At 44.2% G+C, this 10,565-nt stretch overlaps 2 protein-coding genes across 2 annotated transcripts in view; both read left to right on the top strand.

The window, feature by feature from the left end:
• The window catches only part of sema3aa (sema domain, immunoglobulin domain (Ig), short basic domain, secreted, (semaphorin) 3Aa), a 92,825-nt gene extending 83,852 nt beyond the window's left edge, over positions 1 to 8,973 (top strand). Inside the window, exons 15-17 of the mRNA XM_080421525.1 lie at positions 864 to 931; positions 2,187 to 2,335; positions 5,715 to 8,973. Of these exons, the coding sequence (XP_080277651.1) occupies positions 864 to 931; positions 2,187 to 2,335; positions 5,715 to 6,452 (955 nt within the window). The 3' untranslated portion in view covers positions 6,453 to 8,973. The remainder of the gene's footprint in view (positions 1 to 863; positions 932 to 2,186; positions 2,336 to 5,714) is intronic.
• The window catches only part of LOC308079212 (mixed lineage kinase domain-like protein), a 165,920-nt gene that overhangs the window by 50,798 nt on the left and 104,557 nt on the right, over positions 1 to 10,565 (top strand). The window lies entirely within an intron of this gene.

The following is a 10,565-nucleotide window of genomic DNA, read 5'->3' as shown; positions in this document are numbered from 1 at the left end:
AGCCGTTTTTACGAGTCATTTTCAAAAGCGTAACAATACTGTACGTGTTTCATAACAGCGGTGGCCAGGGCACAGTGTTTCATTGAGCCTCAGGTTTATGTTTCTGCGCCTTGCTGCCAGTTTTTTTTTTTTTTTTGGTCATTTATTCACCCATGTGGTCTCAACAGTGGACTGATGGCTGAATAAACACTCCTGTTTCTGGGTTGTAAAACCCCCCCAGTTCATCACGGATGATTCACTAACACGGCCCTCTGCAAAGTGTACTGTTAGCCAACAGTGCCCCCTGCTGGGTAAAAGGGAATTGCACACAGTCCTGTTATGAACAGTGGTTCTCAACCAGTGGTCCGGGGACCACCAGTGGTCCTTGAAGGGATTCCAACCAAATGGACCCTTATAGATCTTTAAAATGAAACTAAATGGACCCATTTGGTTTCATTTTACACTCAAGAGTTAAATTATTGTCAAACATCTGCTTTACTAAATTTACAATAAGTCTACACAATTAGAAGAATGTTATTTTGATCAACGTTTGCCTGTTATCTCTCCTATTGGTACCAACATCAATACAGCGGACAAAATCTTATCCAACGACAACAAAATATTCAAAGTGTTGGGTCTGAGAGGCTCAATCTCATCAAACGGTGGCCCGTGGCTCAAATGCTGAATAAATAATGGAGTCGATGAGATCCAGTGTAGAGGACAGCATATTATCTCATTCACATCTCCCTTCTGCTGTTCAAGGGATTTGAACCGGTCGACGTTCTACTCGTCTCAAGCTAGCACCACTAATACCGTCCTTGTTAAATGAAAAGCATTATGGTTGATCATTAGTGTATGAAAACATTGTGTTCTCTTCTCTACAGGCGAACCAGACGACAAGACATCAGGAACGGAGACCCTCTTTCCCAGTGTTCAGACCTGCAGCATCATGGTAACACACACACACACGCACATAGTGTACACACACACACACGCACACACACACACACACACATTCAAACCAGTTTGCTATTAAAATCTTTAATAAACCCATTAAGACAGGAAACGCATCTGTGTCATTTTAAATTTATTTGGCTATTCATAAATAGCAGATCTACAAGCTCATACGAGCTTGCAGATCTGCTATTTTTGAAAAATTGTGAAAATGTGTGCAAATCTTTGAATATAGTCTATATTTTTAAAGCGAACATTTGTAACTGAACTCTTTGCTTCTGGGGGTCCCTGGAACAAATTATTTTGAGGCGGGGGTCCAGGGTCAAATACACATTTTTGGGGGTCCCTTGACATGAAAAAGTTTGAGAACCGTTGATGTAGCAAACTGTTAGGATGTAGAAGACTGCCTCAGGTCTTAATGGGTTAACCCAACCACAAACCTCAAACTTGTCCTAGTTATGACAGCTAAGTAGCTGTGACCACCAAAGCGTTTTTTTCCCAGAGTTGTTATTATGAATTATTTTCAATGGGAGCACTGCGTTCTTTTTGTGCTAGAAACGTCCAGCAGCGTGACGAGGTGCTATTCTGTGCTGTGACTTTACATCTGCCGTTTTTTTTTTGGGGGGGGGGGGGAGTGCTTTGCATTTTCTGCTGGGAAATAACGCTGTGGTGGACCCACACGGCCTTAAAGGTCTTTACACACCAGATGAATGAACCATATGAAAATGCCTCAAACTCTTCATATAATTGATTCCTCGCTCATGCAGGTTGAAGCCTTTTATATGGAAAAAATCAACCTTGTTCTGAATGATTACTAAGATTATCGCTTTATCGCCACGTAATATTCACTTTCTGTTGTTTTACTATCCTAATGAGGGCCTTCTGGTCACACACACACACGAACGCACACACACAGATTCTTTACATATCTCTTTGACTCTCTCCCTTCCATTTCTCTTCCTCTTTTTGGCTCCTTTTTTCTGTTTAACCCATTAAAAAAGTCCTCTAAATCCTAACAGTTTTCTGAAAAATCTATGTTGTTATATCAGTGGTTCTCCAACTCTCAAACCAACTCAAGGACCCCCTAAAAAAAAATATATATATAATTATATTTAAAGAATTGCAAAAATGTTCAAGATAAAAAAAAAAAAAGCTGATCTACAAGCTCATAGCGCGGCACCAACCTCTCGTCTTCTTCTGTGTGTGTGTGTGTGTGTGTGTGTGTGTGTGTGTGTGTGTGTGTGTGTGTGTAGATGACATGGATGGTCTGGTGGGTAGTGTGGAGGACCGCAGCGTGTACGGTGTGGAGAACAGCAGCATGTTTCTGGAGTGCAGTCCAAAGTCCCAGCGGGCCGTCATCTACTGGCAGCTGCAGAGGCACAGCGACGAACGCAAACACGAGGTGAGTGCGCATCCACGTGCACATAGAGCATGCATGAACACCTCACCCACACATCTGGCCTTCTAATATAAAGTAGACTTTGCTAAAGACTCACTACCTCCAAAATTGTGTTCTTTGTATAATTAACCACATGCAGCCCTATCCTATATTACAATTGGATTAAGGGAGACATAATCACATAAGGAGTTCCCAATGCAGCTACGCCCAAATATGGAGTGTTGAATGTGTCGTCACAGCATCGCATCAGGCACAATCAAAATCAAGTCAGCTCCATATATGGGCACAAAAAGGGCATGGGCATGCCCATATATGGGCATATAATGACATCAGGGATCTCCATATATGGAGATCCCTGATGCGACGTAGACCTCTAGTTCAATAAATGGGGTTTAATGTTTATTTTTAATGTCTCACATTGACTGCCAGAGTTTATTCATAATGTACTCACCCCTGTGCCAGCAATTTGCGTGTTTTTTATTTTTTTTGTTTTGTAATTTTTCATTCAAATAAATTCTCTGATTGTGGTGTCAAGCACGTACGACAGTTCCACCAGTAGAGAGCAGCAAATCCACACATTGATCACCTCGCTCGCCCCCTCCCAAACAGGCCCACGTCATATCCTGTCATTCACCGGATGTTATGTTTTGGACAATCCCTGACCCGCTGATCGGCCTGAAAACGATGTTAGTCACCCGGACCAAAGAAAATAGAAGTTGAGCTGTCCGTTCGTTTTTTATACCGTGTGAAAAAACGTGTTTTTCCCTATTCTGGACGAAAATGACCGGAGAAAAACAATGTGACCCGGAAATGAAATTTCACATCCGGCTCCGGGTGAGTGTGACGTAAGTGGAAAACGAAAGTGCTGATGAGAAATAAACACAGCCGTGCGATCACAGATTAAACAATGAAAATTCAAAAGAACGCATCAATGCATTCTTTTGAATGCTGGCACTCAAGCGATGGATTTGAAAGAACGCATCGATGCGATCTTGGCAATCAATGTGTTAAACATGCCCAAAGTATAAATTACTTGTGAGAGGGAAAACATGAAGCCATCTCTAATACATGTCCACACAAACAAACAAACATGCAGTAGCCTACTGTAGACACTACAGTATATCGTTCTGAATATTTAAGATAGGAGTAAGGAAGGATAATAATAATTAATAAGGTCAAGTGGAACACACTTACGAGTACACGCACACGCGCGCACGCACACACACACACACACACGCACACGCACACACACACACACACACACACACACACACACACACACACACACACACACACACACACACACACACACACACATTCCTATATGCGTAGATCCATTTCACACTGTTTCATATTGATTAGACAAACATCCTCTCACTGCCGACGCCTTTCCTCCTCTGTTATCATGGACTGACCCATGATAACCCATAACCTATATGTGAACTTTAACCTCGGCCCCCTAAAGAGGGAGGAGACCTGAGGGTGGGGGATGTTTAAATTGACCTTTGACCCCTGTGATTCCCATTACCGAGGTGTTTTATTTGCCAAAATTATTTCTTCCCAGTCCACCCTCATCTTTTTAATTTTTTTGCAGTGCAACTAAGTACATTTACTCAAGTACTGTACTTACTTACTTACTTTACTGGAGTATTTCCAATTGACTATAGCCTACTTTTACTTCTACTCCACTACATCTCAGAGGCAAATATTGTACTTTTACTCCACTACAATTATTTGAAAACTTTAGTTACTAGTTACTTTGCAAGATTACATTATAAAACATACATTAACCACTTTAGCCCTATTTTATACCTAGGCTATTTGAAAATAGCCGATCTTTTAGCCGATATTTTATACCTAGGCTATTTGAAAATAGCCGATCTACAAGTAGATCTGCTATTTTCAAACATTTTAGTACTTTTACTTTTGGTACTTTAAGTACCAAACCATTTTTATACCAATACTTTTGTAAGTACTTACTTAAAGTACATTTTTAATTCCGGACTTAAACAAATGTTTTTATTCCGGACTTTTACTTGTAACAGAGCACTTCTACATTGCAGTATTGATACTTTTACTTAAGTAAAACATTTGAGTACTTTTTTACACCACTGCTTCCCAGTCAGAGCACGTGAGCGGAGCGGAGCGGGTGGAAATGCCGCTCGGCGCTCCAGGGGCTGGTTTCACGCTCGCTATTCGCTCACGTTGACTCCGCTCCCCGTCGCTCCGTCGCTCACGTTGATTTGCGCACCTCTCGCTCCATGCTCCGCTCAAAGCGGGTCGCTCAACAGTAAAACAAATCAAAGAAAAAGAAAGTAGAAATTCGAATGAAATCTCGATGCGCTGTGCACTGCTGGATGTCTGTGTGTCTCTGAGTCCGTGCGACCGGGCATGCTCAAACATTAGGTGCGCGGCCCCCGCCGGGGCGGCTTGGAGCGGCAGGCGGTCCTCGCTCTGAGTAGCGCTCCAACCTTTTTATAAACCAGCTCCGCGCTCACGTCAAAATCGCGTCGCTCCGCTCCTCGCTCCGCTCACATGCTCTGTTCCCAGTCCACCCTCATCATTGTCTCCGCCAGGCCGAAAGGCATGGCGAGAGAGTTTTACCCCCTGTCCGTCCGTACCTCCGTCCGTCCGTCCGTCCATGTGTGTGTCCATCTGTCCGTTACCACCAAATCTCCGGCACCGTTGGCCCGGTCGCTGCGAAACTGTGCACACACACTCCCTGGATGCCAATTCAGAACCTCTGCCCCAGATTTTTCACATGGGCCGATTTGTGCAAAATCCATTTTTTGACATTACTCCTACAGATTGTATCCAAACATCCTGCAAATTGGTACACAGCATCTCTATAGTCATGTGATCAACACTGATTTGTCCGATTTTCCATTTCCAGGATATTCCATCCTGATTGGCTAAGGTTGGCTTCCAAAGTTTGCAGGATTCGTCCGTTTTTGAACAAAAGGCCTCAAATTATGCACGCAGCTTGCAATTTCCGTGAAATTTCACACGCACATTCCCACTAGGCAGAGGAAAAAATGCCACCCTTTTCACAATGGCCTGTTATAGCGCCACCAGCAGGTCTAATTTAGCAAAACACATTTTTGGAACAAAATGCCCCAAATCATGAATGCAGTGTCCGCTTGCCGTGAAAGGCCTAGGAATAAATGGCACAACTTTCACATTGGTCTATTATAGCGCCACCAGGAGGCCACAATAACGTACCTGACCAGCATGGCGGAGACCTGTGCTCCGAGGAGCACTTTTTCTAGTTTATTTTTTTTTCTCTTTTGTTTACCTCTCTCTCTCTCTCTCTCTCTCTCTCTCTCTCTCTCTCTCTCTCTCTCTCTCTCTCTCTCTCTCTCTCTCTCTCTCTCTCTCTCAGATAAAGCTAGACGAGCGGATACTCCGTACAGAGCAGGGTCTGCTGATCCGCAGTCTGACTCCGTCGGACTCGGGCGTGTACCACTGCCACGCCGTGGAGCACGGCTTCATCCAGCCCCTGCTGCGCGTCAGCCTCCAGGTCATCCCCACGCAGCGGCTGGGCGACATCCTGCCCATCAACGCCGCCGGGGTGGCGGCGGCCGCGGCGGCATCAGGCGCCGCCACGACGGGCCACACGGCCAAACACAGGATGTGGTACCGGGACTTCCTCTCTCTCCTCGACCACCCGGACCTCAACAGCGTGGAGGAGTTCTGCGACCGCGTCTGGAGGAAAGAGCGCAAGCAGAAGAGGGCGAAGGCTCCCGCCGCCGCCGCCGCTGGTGCCGGTCCCAACTCCACCCCTAGGACCAAAACCCCGGTGCCGAACGCCCAGAGGCAACAGGGGGGCCCGCCGCTGAGCAGCCCGAGGCTTCAGGCTGCGGCGCAGCCCGTCGAGGGGACGCCGCGGAGCTCGAACCCCCAGAAAGCTCAAGCGAACGTGGGCACGGCGACGAGCGGACAGGCCCCTAAGAATAACCAGAGGGCCCAGAATAATGGCCAGAAGGGACAGGGAGGCTCCCAGGCGGCTGCGGCGCGGGCGAACCCTCAACAGGCCGCCAAGTGGAAACGGATGCAGGACAACAAGAAGGGCCGCAACAGGAGGACCCACGAGCTCCAAAGACCACCGCGCAGTGTCTGACCGCGTCGGAGCACAGAGACGCACGCGTCGCGCCCGGATCTACACACACAAAAACACGACAGGGACACGCGCAAATACATGCACACACTTATACTTCATCCTGTAGATTGATATACATAATATACACCCATTTAATAATGAACTGTCCGTAACTGCAGTCCCAACGAACAACAGAATTAAACACTGTTATTCTAGATAGAAACGCGTACGGTAGTCACTATAAACCATACACGTACACACATGAATACACACACAGTGCGTGCGCACACACACACACACACACACACACACACACACACACACACACACACACACACACACACACACACACGCACAACCAGTGAAGAAGACAGCGGCGTCACGCAGGACTGAAAAAACAAAAACAAACTGGAAGGCATTGTGTAAATGTGTGAGGACATGGTTGGCTGTTCAGGACGGTTCCTGTATATAAGCTACTTCAGTATGACTGGGACTTCAATGGAGGCGTTCATGTTCAAGGTCAGGATCAGTGAATATCTGTTCCATATACATTATAACATCCACTCGTTACACTGATGGACTCGTTAACGCGGGAGGAGGACATTTAACGGAGACATTTATTCGTACATGGACATTCGCCGCAAACGCCCTCTGATCTGTGCGAATCGAGCCGAATGGATAAAAAAACTGTTATTTTAGAATGATGAACAGTTCACCAAGAGCTCCCTTTTCTGTCGAGTGAGACGAGCACAATTTTTCAGAGGGCAGAACAGAACTGTGCATCGGATCACAGTCTGAAGGATTGCGCGTCACCAGGAGTTTGTTGTGGTGTGTATATAAAAGGCTCAAGCTTTTAGGTCAAGAGCTCAGCCGACGGAACTGAAAGTTTGGTTCGTGTTGCGACCTGCATCAGCACTGCTCATGTTCTTTGGAAATCAATACGAGCGAGCGTTATTATTAACATGCAAAACTGCAAAGTCATGCCTTGGTACAGCAAAAAGGCTTCATCCAAGGCAGGGATATGCATGACAATGTTGTTGATCTATGTTCATAACTTCAATAAGCTAGTTCTTGACAGTTATTTTATGGAATTCTAGAGGGTTTTTTTGTTTTTGTTTTACATTCTATCTAAAAATGAAACATTTGTCATTATTTACTTCTTATTCCATAAACACTACTGCTTCTTTATGGGGCAAAAGTACGAGCAACATAGTTGATCAATTGCCATTATCCCACTTGTCGTCCCCACAGATCCTGTCTTAAGTTATTTTTGTTAACTTTTTCCTGGGATTCATAGACACTGGACATGAATTCCAGTCGTGGGCGATGCTGAAACTCCAGTTGGTTTTGTGTACATATATACAACAAACGTTACTCTTTGTGTATGTACATATATACAGTACAAGAACACCACTTATTATTTATTGCTCATTGTTTTGTGAAAGGGTTGCATTTATTTTTGATATAATGGTATTTTTGGCTCATCAATATTGGAGAAATAGTAGCAGTAACAAAAAAAAAAAAAAAAAGAAAAAACTTTGAAGGACCAACTTGGTTGAGTTTGTGTCAATTTAGATCATCTCTTGTTTTGCGGGATGCGTATGTTGACAAAGAATTATGTGTAGACGCACGAGTACAAGGATTTATGTCATTAACTGTATTGCGAGGTGCATTCACACCGGATGCGCCGTGATTCTTTTTGAAGCGACACGATTCAGTCTTAAGTCAACGTAAAGATGCTACGTCAAGAAATATTTTCGCTTTTAAGCCCAGAGTAGTCTGCCCCAACGCTCCTGACTTCGTGTATAGAGGGGCGGGTGTATAGAGCCGGCGAGAGATTGCGCCTGATCCCATTGGTTCACCGATCTGTCCGTCAACCCCCGCCCCGTTAACACAACATTACGAGCGACGCCCACTGCACTCTGGTTGGTTGGGAAATGAAACACTTCCTCATACCGAGTACACCGACGTGCTGGGCCAGGCTTTTATTTTTTAGCAAAACTAAACAATAAAAGCCTGGAGATCGAGGCTAAGCCCAGAGCAGCAGGTAAAAAAGGGGGGGGGGGGGGGGGTAGAGAATGGAGATATTGCTTCAAGCTAAAATGTAGCGTCCGGTGTGAACGCAACAGAGCAAATCGGTTTCCGCGATTCAAGCGAAGTGATCATCGTCTCAGTCGGTTGGAAACCTCGTCCAAAAACTGTTATTTGTCAGGATTGAAATTCAAAAGCATCAAAAGTAGCAGATCGGCAAAGCGCGTTTCGAGCTCGTGGATCTGCTGCTTTTGTGTGATGCTGTGGTATGATCAAGAAGAGCGTTAATTTACCAAAAAACACCAACAAAGTTGAATATGGAGATTAGACGTTTCTGCCCGACGACGGCGTTATTTTTATCGTTCCCAGTGTGAATGCACCTTCGGGGCAGTGGTGGAAAAAGTACTCAAATTCTTTACTTAAGTAAAAGTACCAATACTGCAATATAAAAATACTCTGTTACCAGTAAAAGTCCAGAATTCTAAATTTACTTGAGTAAAAGTACAAAAGTATTGGCATCAAAATGTACTTAAATTACCAAAAGTAAAAGTACTAAAATGTTTGAAAATAGCCGATCTACAAGCTCACAACGCGTCGCACCGCGACGCGTTGTGAGCTTGTAGATCGGCTATTTTCAAATAGCCTATGTATAAAATAGGGCTAAAGTGGTTGATGTATGTTTTATAATGTAATAATTTATATCTGCAAAGTAACGAGTAACTAAAGTTTTCAAATAATTGTAGTGGAGTAAAAGTACAATATTTGCCACTTTGATGTAGTGGAGTAGAAGTAAAAGTATAGACAATTTGATATACTCCGGTAAAGTAAAAGTACCTCAAAACTGTACTTTAAGTACAGTACTTGAGTAAATGTACTTAGTTACTTTACACCACTGCCTTCGGGGCTAGTTTAGCCTGTACTTTGTCGAACACGTCAACACATTTTTTCAGTTGAAAAATACGGTGTTTTTGTCCCACAATGCGGCCGTTCGATGAAGCATAAATTCAGTAATGCTGAATTTATACTCTTGTCAGATGACGGAGTCGCTTCCCGAAAATAGCAGACCGACAAGCTCACAAGCTCGCCGAGCAGCTATTTTCAGCAAAGCGACACACATCGTACGTACGTACGAAGTATAAATCATACCGGGATCCTTCTGGTCCTTCAGGCGTAAGTCTCCTCTGAGACCTTGAACAATGATAAGCACAATTTTCTCATTTTTGCTGCGTTTGTTCTTCTGTGTTTTCATGACGGGTTATATTTCATTCACTAGTCGTTTTCTTCCCCCCCAAACACCTCCCAACACGTCATTCATTCAATAACCATTATATGTAAGATAATACCCCAAAAACTGAAAAACATTAGCTGTGAATCTCTCTCTCTCTGTATGAAATAGTGCGGAACAATGTTAAAACTAGTCTGAGGAGAGGAGGTGTTATACTGCATGTGAATGCTACCTACAGTTAAGTGCATCTTTTTTCTAATGTCTCTTTAAAGTGATTTTTGTGTCAGAGGTGACGTTCCCTAAACCAAGGTGTGAATTACTTTTGTCCTCTTTGCCAAAACAAGGATACCGACCGACACTTTCCCCGATACTCTGACCCAAAACTTTTTACTCAACAATGTCACTGTCCCGTCCCTCTCTCTGTCTCCCCCGTCCCCTTATAATACAGGACTTGAGTGATGTGACAATGCAATAAAATGACAGCAGAAAGTGTATCCACTGAAACCTGACAGTGTTGGTTGGTTCACTGCTTCCAGGGTCTCTCTTCTTCTTGTTGTCTTGGAGTTCTTTGCTGACTGAGCAGGTGCTGCCACCTGCTGTAACACCACACTTCTTTCTGGCATGCATTCAAATTGTCTAAATAAACATTTCCTGTAAAACGTAATGGCGTTCTCTCTCTTCGGACAACAAAACCCCCATTCACTGTGTGGTGGTCTGAGGTACCCAGTTGGATATTGTTAAAAATAAGGTAACCCCATGGCAGAAATGGTAATGTATAGCAATATACTGTATAGTTTATGAAGTATCTCAAACTCTCCTAAGTTGGTGCGTCATAGACTCTGCCTCCAACTTCTCTGACAAATGGCTACTGTGCTAGT

Source organism: Gymnoscopelus braueri (genome assembly GCF_963280865.1).
Source record: "Gymnoscopelus braueri genome assembly, chromosome: 23".
NCBI lineage: Eukaryota > Metazoa > Chordata > Actinopteri > Myctophiformes > Myctophidae > Gymnoscopelus > Gymnoscopelus braueri.
This window is presented reverse-complemented; position numbering and strand designations above follow the sequence as displayed.